We start from the raw sequence: 19,766 nt of genomic DNA, 5'->3' as shown, positions 1-19,766 counted from the left end.
TAATCAAAGACTGGTTAATTTACCAAGTCTTGAGCCTTCAGTGTCTAGGGAAATGGCCTCATGATGGCTATGGCTTGATTTAGTACCGTGTATGACTCACTCAGGTAGTAAATCCTTGTTCAGACTAAGAGAGGGACAACTGAACCTCTTGCTGTGCTATAATTCAGCTGTTTGCAGGGACATCCAAGTGGAAGGGGATCAGATGGTAATTATGACTGTGTGCTGCCTTTTTTTAAAAAAAAAATGTACGGTATATGATGACTTTTGTTGCTGCTTAATGTATATCACACCTATGTGGCCTCTCTCCTCTGGTGGATCCCGTCATTCTCCATGGTTTATGGAAGAGTTAAGGGAGATGAAATGGGTTAAGCCAGGGGTGTCAAACTGGTGGCCCACGGGGAGGATGCATCACGCACAGGCCACGCCCACCCCGGTTCCACAAAGGCAAAAAAACACCGTGATACGTCACGATACGTCATGTGACGTGATCGAGTTTGACACCTGTGGGTTAAGCAATGCTTGAAGTATTGTTGGAAATCAATGAAGAATGAACTTAACTGAATACAGCTGCTATTGAGGCCTACATTGTGTTGGTAAGGATAGAGAAGCATCAGTACGTCTCTGCCATTACTGCATTTATTAATAGTCAACCAGCTAGGGTGATCCAAGCTCTCTTGGGTGTGTGTGTGTGGAAATGGGCGTACACCTATAAAGTCATTCATAGGAATATGCAGAGCATTGATGCCAGCCCTGGCACAGGTCCTGTGGAGATGCCTGAGCTGTAACCTTGCCGTGTTATCTGGGAGAAGTTTGAATCTATTGAGTGTTGAGGTTCTCATAATTATGAGGTTGGCCACCTGTTTATTTAGTCTATATCCTTCCTTGGTGGCAAAGGCCTCCTGGGAGGTGATGCCTGTTTGGGTTTTGGCAGTGGTAAATTCTTCTTTGAGAGAGGGGATGGTTCCTCTGTCCCTTAAAGAAGTATGTCTCCTCAAAAAGTAATCACAGGAACCTACTGAATTGGACAATTTTCATCCAGCACCCAACCTTTTCCTTTTAGAGATGGTTGTAGACAGTGGTGGGATTCAACCAGCTCGCACCACTTCAGCAGAACCGATAGCTCATTTTTTGTTGCCCAGGCCCAGAATGGACTTCTGGAAGTAGCATCCACACAGAGAATCAGTTGTTCACATATTTGAATCCCACCACTGGTTGTAGAAAAGGTGGCTGCAATGCAATTTGAGAGAATTTTGGATGAAGTGTGTTATCTGGATTGGTTGGTGCTGGATGGGGTGGCACTGCCCCAGATAGGCTGATGCGTAATCTGGAGGTCCTTCAGGAACTTCTGCTCAATGAGAAAGTGATAGATGTGTCTAGGAGGTCCTTTGTGCAACTTTGGACTGTGTGCCAGTTGTACCCATTCCTGGATTGGGAAGTCCAACTCTCAGACATTCATGCCCTGGTCACTTCCCACATGGATTATTGTAATGTGCTTTACATGGGGCTGCCTTTGAAGAGCATCCCGAAGCTTCAGTTGACCAAAAAAGCAGTGGCAATTGCAGTTATGCCCATACCTAGATCAATGATACTTTGTTAGCTGTGACGTCGTGTCTGACCCATCGCGACCCCATGGACAATGTTCCTCCAGGCTTCCTTCACTGATACTACATCTTGGCTAATTGGCTGCATTGGTTGCCAATTTGCTCCTGGGTCCAATTCAGTGATCTATAAATCCCTACATGGCATTGAGCTGCATTATTTATGAGACCACCTCTCCCCTATCACTTCTACCTGTCCTATCAGATCATCAGGAGGGGCAGGCTCCAGGTTCCATCAGCTAGGGAGTGTCATCTGACAAGACCAAGGAAGAGAACCTTTTCTGCCATGGTCCCCATACAGTGGAACCCTGAGATCAGATCAGTTCTGCCCTTGTTGGCCTTCCAGAAGGATCTGAAGACGTGGCTTTTCCATCTAGCCTGGGGATCTGGTAGTGATGGAGTGGAGCCTACAAAGATTGATTATACTGCAGTTTTGTGAAATGGTTTTAATGCTTTTTATTGTTTCAATGGTCTTTTATTGTTATGATTCTGGTTGTTTTGTACTTTAAAAACCACAACAAGTGTGTAAGCTACCTGTGAGATAGGCGGCTATATAAATTGAACAAACGTGTACACTGTCTTTATTAATGGAGATCCTGTATTAATATAAATCATAGAGAAAAGCTGTTGAGCTCTAGGGTGCAGTTACACCCCCCCCCAAAGATTATCAAAAACCTGTGCAAATGCATATGAGAAATAAATAAATGCACGAGTAACGAGTATACAACAGGCACACACCCATGACACAAATACAACCATGGAGAGACACACCTACCTATAGATATACAGATGTATAGACCTTCCTTTCCTTTATCCTTTCCCCCAACCCCTCCCCAGATTAATTTCCTTTTTCCTTTTCCTCCCCTGCAGTCACAGAGATACAGGACAAGGAGGAGGGGAGACAAAAAGGGAGGTCAAAGGGAGGAGGGGTCTCTTTATAAAATTCCCAAGGTCTAGGAGTCCTTTCAGATTGCTGGTGCCAAGAAAGAAGTCCAATTCTGAAGCCTAACCCCCACCCCCCCTGAGATGGGAGCAGAACGTTTTCTGATTTTCATTTTTGTTGCAGGTAAGATGCATAAGACCAGGGATTTTGAAGGAGGGGCAGGGAAGCAGTTCGGTAGGATCATGTCTAAAATCCAGCATCTCAGTGCTTGGGGAAAAAAATTGGTCTGAATCTATTTCGTTCTCAGATGATTAACCCAAGGCACCCTGTCCAGACCAGGTTCCTGGCAGATGTGTTTGAATTATAACTCCTGTGTTCCTCAAGCAACAAACTCCGGGTTGCCTGGAAAGGTGATGGGAGCTATTGTACAACCCGCCCCCCCACCTTCCCTCAAGGGGAAAGAAGACTGATGTAAAGACACAAGGAGGTTGTGGAGGGAAAACAGCAGCTGTGTGGAATATATCTGCAACTTTATCCATCAGCAGTACCATTTCTTCTGTGGTTCCACGTTTCTTATGCTGGCTGTCCTTAAGAGTTTGCTTGAAGGTTGTGGAGGGGGTTGATATATCTCCGAATCTTTGGCTCTTCTTCTCTGGATTCATCCATGATAGCTAGGGCATCCTGGGAAAATCAGATACTTCCAGCCAACTCAACTAATTACTGGAGTAAAATATAACTTTGGAGAACACAAACGTGGGCATCAGAATCTGCTGTATTCAGGAGAGTTCCCAACAGAAAGAAGCCATAGTTAATAGAGGGTATGCTACCTTTAAAGATGCAGTACCTGGATTTGGGGAAAAAAATCTTCTATTTCCTATTGCTTATCAGATCTGTTAGTGAGTCTGTTCCCCATTTTTTGTTTTCGCTTCCCTCCACTAAAGCTTATCGGTTCCAAAAGTGTCATTACTGTGGAATGCAATTTCTGTAGGAGACGTTTCCACATTAAGCCTATAATCTTATAGACATTCACCAAAGCTATTTTTTTATTGGCGTGTAGAGCATTTTGCAATACCTGATGAAATATATTTTGTTTGGTTTCAAAAAAGACACATGTAGGGGCAACCATACACAGAAAGGTTTCCATTTCCATTTCTCATATTTAAAAAATGGCTAATAATAATAGATTTAAAATATGGGTACTATACCTAGGTAAGAAAAACCCAATGATAATCTGGGTTGATTCTGTAATCCTAATTGTATGTATAATCTTAATTGCATCGATAGTATGTTTTTATATTTGTACTAAAACCTTAATTTTTTTTTCTTATACTTATGTAGGTTAGACTCAGGGAGCATAATGGGAAGGCTTTAATAGTAGCACTGAATGCAAATTTTATTGGTCAGTTGAATAATGATGATATCGATGGTCTTCTCGATTTATGCTGCCTTATCATTATATGATATTACAATTATTTTATTTTAAACCTCTCTGACCTTTCTCATTGTTATTCTCCTTTTTGTTTGTTTGATTGCATTCTGACTAGGGAAAATGACAAGGAAAAGATGGAAGAACTATCTAATATATAATGGTTGGTAACTATGAGCCCCAAATTTAGAAGTGTATAACACTCATGCAGTTCATCAGCTAAAGATTCCTAAACCTTCAATTCCTCAATTCTTTTCAAGCAACAGAAGACTTGCACTCACCATCAAATGTGACACAACAAAGGATTAAGGATTACTTAAGACTTCTTGACTTCATAGTTGTGGGGTCCTTGGCTCTTTCCAAACTTAGTTGAGCAACCAAGATCAGATAGCACCCAGAAACCCACAATACAATCCTGAGCTACAAATATTTGTGCCTATCGGTAACATCATAGTTGTAAATGTTATTGTTACCACAAAGGATTCCTTGGTTGTAAAAGTTTGTTTAGTACAGGTTGCAAAGTTAAACCAAGGCTTACAACCAGCTGCAAAACACCAGCTGCCTGCAATTAGTGCAGGTTCGAGTCCCACCAGGCTCAAGGTTGACTCAGCCTTCTATCCTTCCGAGGTAGGTAAAATGAGGACCCAGATTGTTGGGGGGCAATAAGCTGACTTTGTAATAATGCCGCTTGGGGGGGGGCGAAAGCCCTAATAAGCAGGCATATACATAGAATGAAGGCTACTGCTAAGCACATTTGATTTGTGCTTTAGATTGTAAGCCGCCCTGAGTCTTCAGAGAAGGGTGGGATATAAATGGGATTTTTTAAAAAACATACGTCATGCCTCCAGAATACCTGGCTCTCTGAAAGCTTCATATAGTCCTCAAGAGCAGTCGCTGAGGTGCATTTTTGAAAGTGACTGTGCAAAATTACTCCACACTGTGTAATTACCTGAACAGTTTTTCATTTAAGTCCAATTTCTGCTAGGTCCTGGCCTCTATCCATTTCTTTGCATGTCCCCACCTGCTTTATGGAGTGGAGATTCTAGAAGATTGCTTTACTGCCAGGTGTGGTCTTCAGTTGCAAACCTTTGGATATCTTTAGAAGAAAATATTGCCTGTGTTATTGAGATGGTTTTGCTCATTATTATCAGAAAAATATATAAGTTTTTTTATGGAAGTTTTTCACCGATGCAAATTTTTTCTCTCTCCCAAGGGGCTGTACAGGGTGCCAAGGAGTCTCTGGAAATTATTCCTATAAATGGAAATGTGGAATTGAATGCGCAGACATACTTTTTATGCAAAGGTAAGTACAGAAAAATGAAAAACTGTACACATACTGTATATAAAAGTGTCATCAGGATAGTATTTTACCTAGTGGGGGGCAGTGGATGGATTGGGGGAGCTCAATTTATGCATTGCAACCAAGATGCCCAATTCATCCTTTAACGTCTGTACATTAGTCAAATAAAGAGAGGGGAAAAAAAATCTCTGAATAAAACTTAGTCATATTGTCCTACTTAGACCAAGACTATCCAAGGCAAGACTTTTTCCAAGGCTGCCTCTTTCCTCCCCACCCCTCCCACCCGACTTCTAGGTTTAAAATATATTATTTGAATGGCAAATTATTAATGCAAATCTGTGGTTTTTCAAGTGTTGCTGGTTTCCTGCTCTCTTGTTTTCGATATTGGCCACATTGGCTGAAGCTGATATAGGTGGATATTGTACAGCACCAGGAGGCCAGCATTTGTCTAGCACAGATCTGAAGTTTAAAATTCCTATGGAAAGATGGCGAAAGGTACTTAGGATGTCACAATTCCTAGGTAGTTTCCAGTGACTTGGTCCTCTGCAGAGTTTCAAACTGGTGGGGTTTTTTGGAACTTGATTGCCAGGTGAAGATTATACCTACTGTATAATACTATGTTTGTCTAGACTTTCCCAGAAGTGTCCATACATTTACATGTCTATCCAAACATTGACTGTGGCCAACGTTGTTCAAAGTGATTTAGCAAAAGAGACAAAAGAGAATTATATTAAGTTTGTTTTTAGATAGTAACTTACCAAGACAGTAAATTACTTCCTCACCAAGCTGTAAAGAACTTGAGGTTAAAAAAAAAGGATCAAGTGCAATAAAAACAAAACTCTCAGAATTATTAGCTGATCTGAAGGCTAGAAGAGTTTAAGCCAGCAAAATCCAGATCTGATTCCTTGAGTCTCCAAACATCTCTAGGCGAATTGCCTTAGGATTACTTTCTTGTGTTGAGCGGCTTCTTGATTTCAACAATAGGTTTAACATCCTCTTTACAACAAAGCTTTTCCAAAATGATTTGGAAACTATATAGCAGCAGGCTGGCTAGTTCTTCCATAGGGATCCGAGAGCTGTAAAATAGATTGGGAAGTTAAAAAAATATCCCAAAAAAGGCAATGGCAAACTAAGACTATTAAGCTATATGGATATTTCCGCAAGATCTTTATGCCAAGCTAGTGACAGCATGTAGGTGAATTTGTCTGATCTCAGACACCCTAAATAAAGTTGAACTTATTAGTAGTTAGATAAGTGATTGCTAAAGAGTCCCAGGGTCTGTAGTCTAGACTGGGAAATTAAAAAAAAAAACTTTTCTGAATGAAGGCAAGGAAAGACAACTTCTATTTTATCCTGATAAAGCTACTTGAAGGAAGTTCTAGAAATTGACCTTGACTTAAACTTTTAGTTTACCAAAAGGTTAATCTGATATACAGTACATATATATGGATGGTTGGCTTCAAGTGAGATTCAACTAAGTGCCCTTTGATGCAGGTCCACAAAGCAAAAAAAACACCACATATCCTTTTTACTGTCATGTGGACATGTGGAATAATCTTTCTGCTCACTTTTAAGGCATTTCCACAAAGCAGAATAAAAATTTCAGTCTGAGCTGTTGGAGTAGAATAGAATGCCTCTCCACCTTGAAGCAAGGATTCCATGGCACAATGCTTTGCATAATCTCAATTATGTCCATCTGGCTATTTTTTTTTTGCTGCCACCCCATGCCCTCTTCCTCCTTTTATCATCCCAACAGAGTGATTCTTGAAACTGCTTTGGAAAGCAATTGCTTGTCGGGGGGGGGGGGGAACTGCCTTCCTTCTTTTTGTCTTCCTTCTGAGGTCTCCTCTACTTGTAGCACACTGCATATGTGCAGAAGCATCTTCTTTTGGAAGCACAGGGACAAGCTTCCATAGCTTTGAGGGAAGGCCAAGTACCTTCTTAAAGTGAAATGAAGCAATAGGGCTGTGACTTCCCATGCTATGTTAACTGTGCCTTTTGAAACGTTTCCACTTGCCAGTGAGAGGAGGCGGAGAAGCCGCTCTGACCTGGATTGATCCAAAGGGAAATGAAATTGAAGAGGATTCGGAGCCTTATCGGGTGAAGGTGATTGATGAATTGTCCAAGGGGCTGGAGATGACCCTCACTCGCCCAGATCAGGGTGGGATTTTCAAGTGTGATGGAGAATTTGATTCCGGAAAAACTGCTAGTCATCAAATTGAAATCCATGTGATTCGTAAGTAATATTTATTTGAGCATCTGGGAAGGGGTCTCAGTGGAATATAGAATCCACCTGTACAAAGAAACCCCAAATTGATCAGTAGCTAAGACCCAAAACGGGGCAGTGGATAAAATGGCAGAGAGCGCAAAGCTAAAAACAACAACAACAATAAAATGCAGCACAGTCCATTAATTGTGCTTTCAAAATCTACCTCACCTATGGACACCAGTCTCTTAACTTCTCTAGAGACCCAGAATGTATTAGGAGCATTTTTATTTTGATGCATTTCCAGAGCATGCCAAGGAAGAAAACCACACCAGATCTTGCAGATTCAAAATGCAAGGAGATTCAAGGAGAATTTTTAGCTCAACTTTTTCTGTATTTCTCTTTCTACAGCAAGTGTGGACCACCCTCAGTGTCCTCTTCCTAGCTGAATTGTTGGGATCTGCTGCCAACTTTTATTTATTTTCTCTGTTAGTCTATAGAAAAATCTATCACTTTCATAAAGTTATTAAGTTTTGTGTTATTTTCAAAAGTTATAGATTGCTCAGCAGTAAATATAGTTAGTGGGTTGTCCCAAAACCTCCTTCTTCATTCTGAATTCAGTTCGAAAGTTGTATTTAATTTCTTTCATTTTAAGAATTGTTTGAGTCAGGCAGTATATCAAACAAACAAAGGATTGAATATGTGCACATTTTATATTACTTATCTCATGACACTATTGGACCATAAGAAAGGCTGAGCGCCAAAGAATTGAGGTCTTTGAACTAGGGTGCTGGAGAAGACTCCTGCAAGTCCCTTGGACTGCAAGGCTTTCAAACCGGTCAGTCCTAGAGGAGATCAACCTTGATTGCTCTTTAGAAGGCCAGATCCTGAAATTGAAACTCAAATACTTTAGCCACCTAACGAGAAGGAAGGACTCATTGGAGAAGAGCCTAATGCTGGGAAAGATTGAGGGCAAGAGAAGAAGGGGATGACAGAGAATGAGGTGGCTGGATGGAGTCACTGAAGCAGTAGGCATGAGCTTAAAGGGACTCCAGAAGATGGTAGAGGACAGGAAGGCCTGGAGGAACGTTGTCCATGGGGGTCGCGATGGGTTGGACATGACTTTGCAACTAACAACAACCACAACATCTCATAACTGTAATACAATGAAATGAAATATATTGTTCTGGATTAGAGTGTTGTGCAAACACCAGGACATCTTTTTGGGGTAAAGTTGAAAATATGCAAGATGGCTGCTGCAATCACCTGACTGATGTACCCATCCTGACTTGTTTTTCCTAGTAAGAAAGAAAGACACTTCAATGGTTTCTTGTCTACTCAAGGTAGTTGAGTTTTTAATTTCTTATTTACTTCCAAATTTTCATTCACACTGTTCAGAAAAGATACTCACTGACATTTTGAACACTTCCCGAAGACTAGATACCACACAGAACATAAAAAACACTCTCCAAATAGGCTGCCAGTTCATAGTGTCGTAATGATCACTGTTTCATCTAGAAATGACAGACTACGTTAAGGTGAAGCACCCTTGTTTTTCCCACTGCCTTTTGTTTTCTGATCTCTGCTTTTGATCCGTAGAGAGACCTACGTTTGGGAACAATATGGATCTTGTGAAAGAAGTTCGTGAGGGCCAAGATGTAGAATTCAACTGCTTGGTCAAAGGGATACCACTACCAACTATTAGATGGATTTTTAGAAACCAGGACATCAGAAATATTAAGGAAAGTGAGTATGAGATTACTTATGGAGATCTCTATTTAACAGAAGGGACAACCTTTTTTTGTGGTGGGGGACAACAAGCAATATTTTTCAAGAGGTTAAAGACCATACTGAATTTGATCAAGGTAGAAAATGTCCAGGGCCATTCTATAGTATGTGAAAGCAGGATTGTCTACATTTTCCTCATATTTTGCAGGATGAATTTTGTCTCTTCTTCCTCCTCCTAATTTTAAAAAAAAACCTTTTAGCCAATTTTTATTTATTTCATTACTTACCGTATACTTCACTTCTCCCTATCCAGATCCTTTCAGCTGGAGTAGAGACTTTCACTGCATTACATGTTTGGCCCAGGCTGGAGATGTATATTTGGGTATCAACAATAAACTGATGTAGATCAGAAGATCTTCCCCAACATCTCCATGTAAATGCTAAATGAAAGGATTGAGAAAGGATTGAGCTTATGAACTACTGAAACTCTATTATTACAGGGTGTAATAACACAATTTCCTCCCATATATGGAAGACAATCAAAGTGGGGCAGTCTTGAGCTTTTTTTTTCTTCACCCTCTCCTGTCTATTCAGGTTAAATAGATGTTTGCATAATCATCTTGAATTCCTTTTTCAAAGCCACGTCTGTACTTCTCTATATTGAGAGCCTAACTGTGATAGACTGCGCACCTGAAGAAGCAGTGGAGGGAGCCTTGGCAGCACAGATCTTTCCCATGGAGGAGTCAGTGGATTCCATAGAAAAACAAACCATAGAAACTGCACAGTCCTGTGCTGGATAGGGGAAGGGGTTCAGGATAGCCACATCATAGAATCTCTCAGGATATATATGGTCAGTTAAAAAAACTTTAGTTTGGCAAGAGTCTGTCCATTAGGTCTAAGCGAATAAAGAACTGGACTCATCTGTATTTTGCTATATTGTCTCTTGGTTCGGGCCTGACATCAGCTTCTACCTCCTTACATATGCTGATTGAAGCTACCAGCTCAAGAAGGGATTGTGTGTCATTGCAAAATGGTGCCCCCAATACTTCTGAACATCACAGGTGATCCAGAAGAATGCCATGACCAGTAGCTTCACAAGCTTTAGTTGAGCAAGAAAGTAGGGTGGCACACACCCCATTCAAATTCTACCATAGGTCATTCACAAAGGTGAGCAATCCCACCCCATGCTTAAACCAGAAAACTGTCTGAAATGGATCCAGAAAGCACATATGTTACATACCTGTTGCGTATTTTGGGCCTCAAAATGAAGGAAACTTCTTGTTTCTAATTAGTTGGGGTTACATGAAGTTTGATGGGTTTCCACGTAGCCCCAAGACTGCCTGGTGGTACAAATAGAGACTAGAGACAAATTTAATTATCACAGCAATTTCTTTTGGGTTTACAGGGCAAATCTTTGTTGAAAATGGGAGGCTGCTGATACAGAACACCCAATTTTCAGATGCTGGTGTTTACATCTGTGAGGCAACCATTGAAGAACGCAATGAAGTAGCTTTTGCAAACTTCACACTCAACATTAAATGTAAGTTCTCATTTTCTGCCTCATGGCACTGTACCAAGTTAGGAGGTTCTGACTTTTCGTGTGTGTGTGTGTGTGTGTGTGTGTGTGTGTGTGGTTTTTTTGTGGGTTTTTTTTTTTGATGTCTTCAAATCAGTATTGACTTGTGGAGACTGCCTGGACTAATCCTTGCAGCCTTCTTGGCAAGGATTTAAAGAAGTGCTTTTTTTCTAGGGTTCAAAGAGATTGACTGGCTCAAGGTAACCAAGAGATCACAAGTCATAAAAGGGCCAAGTTTGAAGAGCCCTGCAGTAGACTCTTGACAGTATAATTAAAGCAGTATCTTTTCACGTAGAAAACAAAAATATCGGTTTCAACCACGTTCTATTAGATACATGCTGCGGTATGAATATGTGTGCTTAGAATTAGACTTGGATTCCAGCCTGATCTCAAACTGCAGCCTGCAATTTGAATTGACACAGAGAACTGGCCCACTGTAACTCTCACTCTGACAACACTTCCACTTGTTAGGAAACTTGCCAGCATCACCCGGCCCTCCTCATTCTTACAGGCCCAGCTCTTTGAAGATTGCTTACTAAAGAAAGATCTAAGATGGCGGCGCCTGGAATGGCTGCGGCTGCATTGGCTCTTGAAGGCAAATAGTTTTGGGAGGGATAGTAAGGGCTATAGGCCACATGATCAGAAAGATTTTAATGTGTTTGAGCAACATGGTGGAACTAAGGTAACATACGACATACGACCGACAATCTTTGTTGGCATGGCAAGTTTCTAGTTGTTTTGGAACTGTTGGTGAGACCGTTAAAAGTTGTTGGCACTGTTTGAATTTGTTCTACCAGCAGCAAGATCTGACTGCTGGCTCAGTGATGGATTGTATTGCAAATCAGGGCTGTTTCCAGAGGAGGCAGAGGAGGAGAGGACCTGGAGCTTATGGAGTGAAGGAACTGGATGAGGCTGTCGGCAGGCCCAGAGGAAGGGAGTGGGGCTTTTGGAGGAGTTGGTGGCAGCAGCAGCGTGCTCCAGGGGCGAAAAGAAGCAAGGCCTCTTTAAGGAAAAGGTGGAAGAGTCAGGATCAGAAAAAGGAAAGAAGGCGAGGTTGTCAGAATACAAGCGAATTTGAGGGCTAATCCACATGGAGCCCCATTTCCATCTGTCCTGTGTGCCATCGTTCACTCCCTAGAGACTAAAATGGACAATGTGAAATTTGAGCGGGCCACGAACAAGAAGTATATATCGGAGGTGGTGACCCTTTGAGAGCTGTATGCAACGAAATTTCATTTTGATGTATGCCGATTGGTGTACATTCAAAGTGACAATAAAGTTATCATCATCAATACTCTGAAGATTGCAGGCAGATTCTGAAAACCGCAGAGGTGAAAAGTTACACCTGCCTCTGACTTCCCCTACTTTTTAAAAATGGAAAACATGGGTTTTTTTAAAAAAAGGTAATATCTATAGATAATTACCGAAATTATACAGTTGATGCTCAGTAAAACACCCAGAAAAGATTCTGAGCAGAGTACAATACACTGTGTCATTTGCATGATAAGAAGAAGTGTAATTTTTTGAGCTCAATGTCAAAATCTCCACTATATCATTTATCAAGGTTAAAAAAAGACCCCCCCTCAAATAATAAAGATAGATCTTTGGTTTATGACTACTCCGTTCTTTGTACTCCAACCGATTTGCAGTACTTCTTGGTGTAAACTTTAGAAACCATGCTCTAATTGGCTTGCAAACCATAGTTTGTGGGCTAAGGCAATGTGTGAACCCAAGTATAAAATTTGTGATATATTTCAAAGTATATTTCTGTCCCCCCATTCAGTTGCTCCTATGATAGAGCTCCTTACAAGGGTACCTTTGGTCACCCAGAATGGGAATCCCATCCAAGTCAACTTCACCATCATGGCCAACCCCTCACCCTCTGTCTCCATTGCTTGGAAGGAGAAGATTTTTGAAGAGGATACCATCCAAAGGATAGTGCAGGACCAAAACAGTTATTTGTTCCTCTTTGAGGTGAGACATGACATTTGGTGAACTTGCCAAGGCTTGATTCTCCCTTATTTCGCCCTGCTAAATTCTTTGAATAGGGGAAGAAATGAAAACATTGGTTAATGTTCCTTTTTATGATTAGGTTGTTTCTTCCTCTTCCCATGACGACTTTTTCAAGACACTTTATTCCACCACTTCCAAAATTCTCTTCTCTTCTCTTCTCTTCTCTTCTCTTCTCTTCTCTTCTCTTCTCTTCTCTTCTCTTCTCTTCTCTTCTCTTCTCTTCTCTTCTCTTCTCTTCTCCTCTCCTCTCCTCTCCTCTCCTCTCCTCTCCTCTCCTCTCCTCTTCTCTTCCCCTCCCCCTCCCTCCCCTCCCCTCCCCTCCCCTCCCCTTTCCTTTCCTTTCCTTTCCTTTCCTTTCCTTTCCTTTCCTTTCCTTTCCTTTCCTTTCCTTTCCTTTCCTTTCCTTTCCTTTCCTTTCCTTTCCTTTCCTTTCCTTTCCTTTCCTTTCCTTTCCTTTCCTTTCCTTTCCTTTCCTTTCCTTTCCTTTCCTTTTCCTCCTTTTATCACTCTGTTTCTTTGGTCAGCACATCTAATTCTGTAGCCTTCTCTGTTTCCATTTTGCATTCCAAAATGGTTATTCTTTTGTTGCTCTAACTGGATTTGGAAAACCCGTGGTCTTGCCAGCCTGATGCTCTTGTTCGTTAATTATAATCCAATTTTCTCAATTAGCAGAGTTTTCCATATATATAATCAGCCCTTGCTGCCACCAGCGGCAGCTGCCTGTTGGCTGTCTGATCCTGTTGGCTAGATGCCAATGATCAAATCCCCCTTTTTTCAGCATTTGGTTGACCAACATGACCTGTAGCTCCGTACCACCCGGGCTTAAGTAAACAAGCAACAACAGTCAATTAATGTCTACTGAGAAGGTTGTATTCTATAAGGGTAAAACGAAAACTCAGCAGAAAGTCTCTCTAAAGAATCAGTGAACACAGAGTAGAGCATCTATAAGAGATGATGGTTAAAATGAGAAAGCAGTGATTGCTAGAGAACCAATTTTACCCTCACTCCAAGACACATGGCACCATTTGAAGCTTTGGTTCCTGGGAACTTGCTTCTTCTGCCTCTATCTCTTGGTAGGCAACACCTTAAAGGGCTGAGAAACTGAGATATTTGGAGGGTGTGGAACCAGATGTGAGATCTGACATGACAAGTGGCAAAGGACAGATTTAGTTCTGGCCTGCAATCCTAAAGAAGTTTGTTTTGGAAAGGTTTGACTTGTGGGCAGAAGGTTCCCTATCCCTGTTGTATGCAAAATCCTAAATTGGCTTCTCTGAATTTGGTGAAGACTTTTTCTAACAGCAGATTGGGTGGTTTTAAGAAGGGAGATTAATTTTTAAAATTTATTTTGGGATTAGGTTATACCAACATCACAGGAGGATACTTCAGAACTTCTCATAACTGCAGCTAATGAAGTAGGCACGACTAAGGAGAGTGTCCCTTTTGAAAAAGGTGAATGGTCAACATTTAATAACAGTCTTTAGTGCTTAGCAAACAGTGTGTTGTTTGGGTTCATATCTTTAAAAAACAGTCAATAATAATTAATTTCTGTAGTTCTATAATCAATATATTAATTAATGATATATTTCCTTGATCTTCTCTTCTTCCAGTGGTATTCTCCTTTTGTGAACATTAAACAAATCTATTCTTAATACTTTCAATACATACGAAGTTGGATATAAACATTTTTCTTGTGTTTGTACAAGTAACAATAATATCAGCATATAACATCTCTTCTGATCGGCTTATGTTTCAGTTGTATTTGTAAAAATCGTCTTATTAAGTCACTATATGTCCTGTTTTCAAGATTCTTATTTCAGCTTAATTTCCCCTCTGTATCCAAACCATTCTCATCAGCCATAATTTTCTCAAAGTTAATTACCTTTAAATATCCAAACTTTTCATTCACATACACTATCCCAATATTTTTGCATTTCATATATTATAAAAAAATACTACACTATTTGTATATCTTATCCCTCTTACTGTAGGGCTGCTTTATATCCATAATTTATCTATTCTTTTAACCATACTCAAACAACAAGCCGGCCTGGTCTGATGGGTTTGGGGTTTTAATATTGATTTTAATTATCTATTGCATTGGGCATAATTATTTAATTTTCTTTTAACTTTTGTACCTTGTATTTTTGATATACACCGGTGTACACTATACACCGCCCTGAGTCCTTCGGGAGAAGGGCGGTATATAAATCAAATAAATATAAATATATAAATATAAATATATATAGTACTCCATCTGGTATGTTGCACCAAATCTCTTGAGTCTAACTCTTCTTTTGCCAAGTAGTTTTCCACGTCAGTGTGTTCAGATTGCCAGGGGATTCTTCCTGTATTTTTGCGAATGTTGTTGGGAATAGGAAAGACAAGTTAAGTAGGATGTGTGGGTTTTTTGGTGCAAGGTTCATCACAAGTGTCTCTTTAGTGACAGTTTGAGAGTATGTCTCGTTTCAAGACCCACTTAAAAATAGGAGTCATTTAACAGGCTGTTTGCCATTTTTTCCTACTGCTTTTGCATGGATGCTGCTGTCATTTGAATTTACATGGTTTTTCCCCCTACATTTCCAACTCCCCCCCCCAGCACTTGGGCTATGTTTGAAGTATAGAGGATGACTGTTAGATGAGCTTCCGGTGGTGTTCTGTACCAGCCTGCTACCGGCCTTGCAGAAAAGGCAACCCCTTTATAAACGGCAAGAGGCTGGAATATGTCTGCCAAATTTATTACAAAAACAAACAAAACACATACCAAGATACAGGAGCTTTGAAACACTATCGGAACGGTTGCTTTCAGCAAACCAGCCCTCCCCAAACATTCCCTTTATAAAGAGTTCAGGGCGTGGCCTCTCTTTGCCTCCTTCCGAGAAGCCCCACAGCCTTCCTCTGCTTGCTCCTACTTGACTGCCTCCTGCGTCGGGCGTCCTTGAACAGGGCCAGCTGTGGGTCATCTTCATCCACACTGTCAGGCTCACACAGCTGGGTCTCCATGGTGACCAAGTGGGAGGGGCCTGCCTGAGGGCTATCATCAGCAAGATCTTCAACACCCCCCTCCTCCTCTGAGTCGTCGTCCGACCCAACTGCTGAACCCACAGGCTGACCCTGAATCACAACAGGTGGGGAATTATGTCACATCCTGGAGAATATTAATCAAAAACCCCTTTCTTCTAATTTCACTGTCACTGAATTAGCCAAAAAATTATGGGTGACCTATTGTGCATGTGGGGGGAATAACCCAAACTATATATTCAATAAAATCACTAACTTTTTTTAAAACAGGCTCTGTAAATCTTTAAATTTACACAGCAGAGATTGAAAGTTGAAAACTTTCTGAGTCAGTTAAGTAAACTGGTCTTTGTTTCATTTTTGGGGAAAGGAAGAAAAACTCAGAAAATTAGCAAACACACACTGTTATTTCCTCATTAAGCCTCACTTTATTTTATGTCTGCCCCTTAAAATGCATACAACTCAGTATAATTTAGCCAATGAAATTTTTTTTCCAGTGTTTTGAGTTTATGGGTTACAGAGTGCTAGTGGTACTTTTACTGTCCTCTAGCTAGTTTTGGAAGAAAATGTTTGATGCTTCAACCATCTTTCCCACCAATTGGTTTAAGCAGAAATACTTCTTTCCCCCCCCCCCCAGATGGAGGTTTGAGATGGGGCAGCATTTTGGCAATTGTGTTGGCAATTCTGGTGCTCCTGTTGCTGATCGAAGCCTGGTGTTACTACAAGCGCCGGTGTGGCTTGTTGATGTTCTGCAAAAAGAATATTCTCTGCAAAAGGTCTACAGCAGGAGCTGAGAACAATGAGTAAGTTGGTATGTAGGAGCCAAGGATGGGTGTTACAGGACATAAAGCCTAAAGGAAAAGTGCTAAGACAGGAATCCTAGTTTATGTCTCCTCTAAGGCGAGTTTTCTGAAACTCAGTTATGGAAGCTTCATTTGATTTGATTCCATCCCACTAGTTTGGTTCATACATAGATGGTTTTCTGTCATCCCGGTTGAGTTTGATGGTTCTTTTGGGGTGACCATTCACTTTTGTTAGCTCAGGTGTTGCAAGCCATTTTTATTTAACATCATACATGCCTTGCAAGGTTTTCTTGATTGCCACAGTGTTTAGGAATTCCTCAGCAACCACACGTGGAATATTTGTGTGAAGAATTAAATGTCCTGTAGGAAGAGTTCACAGGGTCTTTTTTAAAAAAATACCTTGCTCAGAAACTCATAGCGTTCGTTTCCTTGTTGACAGTAGAGAAATAATTCTGGGGGGATGTGGGTTAGATTCAAAAAACAGGGGTGAGGCAAGGGGTTAAGTGACCCTTCCTGAACAGTAATCAAATCCTGAAGGACTGGTTAAAAAAAAGGGAAATAAAGTTTTGGTTATGGATTCACTTGCCAATTATGTTCGTTGGGCCTTTGAAGTTTCAATTAATAGAACAATAAAGGACAGAATAGAATAATAACTTTAGTGTCACTTTGGATGTACACTAATCAGCATACATTACAATGAAATTTCATTGCGAACTAAGACCTCACTGCTGATCTCATTAACAATGAAAAGGTTGAAAAAAGAGATAATTCAAACCCTGAACTGCAACTGTATAACCTCCTAGATAGAAACTGGAAAAAAAGGAAGTTCAAAGAGATTTTTTTTTGTTTCTTTCCACAGGAAAATCATCTCAAAATCAGGAAAAAGCCCTGTGGTGAACATCTCTGGGTCAGAAGCCTGACTGGTCCATAGCAGTGAGATCAGATGATGAAATGTTGACTTTCTGCAGCAACGTTTGGATAAACTGGGCATGGAAAAAGGAGTTTCTCCTCTTTATTATACCTCCCACTATTCTTCTACTCTTATTATCACCTTTGATGGAGCTGTTGCTCTAAAATTAGTGGCAGGTAACATCAGTGGTGGGATTCAAATAGGTGAACAACTGGCTAAATCTGTGTGGATGCCGCTTCCAGAAGTCCATTCTGGGCTTGGGCAACAAAAAATGAGCTACCAGTTCTGCCAAAGTGTTGCGAACTGGCTGAATCCCACCACTGGGTAACATCCACGATGGGCTGAAATCCTGCACCCCCCCAATTTGGAGTTATCCTTTCTTCTACAGATAGGACCAAAATAGGTCATTACATCAATACAACATTATGTCAATAGATTACATCAGAACATTTTTGCTTTTCAACTACAATTTTTTTTAAAAAAAGTTTACCTTTAACATATAGAGAGGTTGTGATACTTTGTTACCCCACTATGTATTTATTGGTGTAGCCAAGCTTGTGGTCATATTTTTGTGTGCATATGGCGCTAACCCTTTATTGATGCAGCCTTTTTTTTACCAAATCAGAAATTTTGAATGGCATTGAAATAATCCATATCATCATAATGGAGCAAATGAAATAGTTGTTATTTCCAATGAAACATCACTATGGGTTGAGTTGGTGCTTAGTGAAATACCTGGGAATGTACATATATCCACTTTGACATGCAACAGGTTAGGGGCTGATACCAAAGAGCCTCTCAAAATAAGCGAAAGTTAAAACATTTTGCTAAGATAACATCAAACCAAGAAGAGATTCGGGCATTTGGTAGTAGAAAATACTAGTTAAGCTGTGACCATTGGGCCATCATTTCAGAGATATTTCCTTACCTAAACAGAGAAACAGAATGACCACAGGTAGGCAAGACAGCAGTGGGAGTGGAAGCAACTTTCTATTTCCTGCTGGCTTCCCCATTAACTTTTCTTGTGGGAAGCTGCAAGAAAGCATTGAAAATGACAGTCACTGTGGCAATGTGGTGGCATGGTGGCATAGCAACATTGAAGTGGCCACAACTTTGCCAAATTTCAATCCTACAAGAGACATGGATCCTGGATTTTGGATGCGTTCTTTAAATTAGCCCATTTGAGATACATTAATCCAAAAATTGTTGCCTTATGTTGCACCATTTTACCCAATCAAAGGTTACAGACAGACATGAGAGTTTTGCTGGTATATAGATTCCCCACAAAAGCATTCCCTGTAAGTTTATCCCAACCAACTGTTCTCAAATGGTCTGAGCCTCTATGGATTGCATGAGACACACAAGGTTTCTGGTGAAGACTCTTTGTATGCTGTCTTCTGTGTGAGAAAGAATGTTATCAAGATTGGATGTTTCTTTATGGGGACGATAATAACCCTCCATTGCTCCATTGTGACCTCCATAATGAGGGAGAACAATGCTGTGCTGTTCGTCACTGAGCTTCTTCTTAGGGTGTGGCCCATAATGACCCAATTACAATTCCTGTAATTTATTTGTCCATTTATTGATACTATATCTTTGCATCAATTTAAAAAAATGCTGTATTTTGCAACTAGCCAATGGTGATACTACATTTCTAGAGAACCTTGGATAAGTGTTCTTAATAAATCCTCTTCGCTGATTGGTTGCCTTTTGACAAACTCTTAATCTGGTCAGTCATTAAATCCAGGCAAATTTCTTGGCAAATGGTTCTGGCACCCCACAGTTAGATTACATGGATCAATAACCATCATTTTGAAAATGGACACTTTTTTTTTAGAAAGCAAGGAACATTCCATAAGACCCTTGCACTGAGATAATCCTGGCAAAGGTTCATTATCTCACTTACCCCTTCCCCACTCACTTAACAAATTTCTCATTTAGCAACATAAATTTGGGTTCAATAGTGGTCGTAAGTTGAGGACTTCCTGGGTTAGCAGCATGCTGTTTACAGTAGGTTGGGAAGGCCTTTCAGATCCAGGATGAGTCAGCAAGTTAGAAAATTTTTCTTGTGAGTCCCAGGACAATATGCTGAAGAAAAACTTATGGGAATGGAGACTACCAAGCTGCTAAGTGGTAAGCAAGCAAGTGGAGGTAGAAGGAAACTGCTTATGAAGATGAGCAATATCTATTAAACTCTGTATTGTTGTTGTTAGCTGCGAAGTCGTGTCCGACCCATCGCGACCCTATGGACAACATTCCTCCAGGCCTTCCTGTCCTCTACCATCTTCTGGAGTCCCTTTAAGCTCAT

At 40.6% G+C, this 19,766-nt stretch overlaps 1 protein-coding gene across 1 annotated transcript; it reads left to right on the top strand.

Moving 5' to 3' along the window:
• Nucleotides 1-5,095: 5,095 nt before the first annotated feature.
• Nucleotides 5,096-19,160, top strand: LOC308672433 (neural cell adhesion molecule 1-like; the record flags this gene model as incomplete). Its single annotated transcript, XM_081335386.1, has 8 exons — nucleotides 5,096-5,210; nucleotides 7,228-7,443; nucleotides 9,013-9,159; nucleotides 10,547-10,681; nucleotides 12,501-12,691; nucleotides 14,086-14,179; nucleotides 16,383-16,548; nucleotides 17,408-19,160. The coding sequence occupies 8 exons, from the start codon at nucleotides 5,096-5,098 to the stop codon at nucleotides 17,466-17,468; spliced, it is 1,125 nt and encodes a 374-aa protein (XP_081191512.1). The 3' UTR covers nucleotides 17,469-19,160.
• Nucleotides 19,161-19,766: the final 606 nt, after the last annotated feature.

Source organism: Vipera berus (genome assembly GCF_964194415.1).
Source record: "Vipera berus genome assembly, chromosome: 9".
Classification (NCBI taxonomy): Eukaryota; Metazoa; Chordata; class Lepidosauria; order Squamata; family Viperidae; genus Vipera; species Vipera berus.
This window is presented reverse-complemented; position numbering and strand designations above follow the sequence as displayed.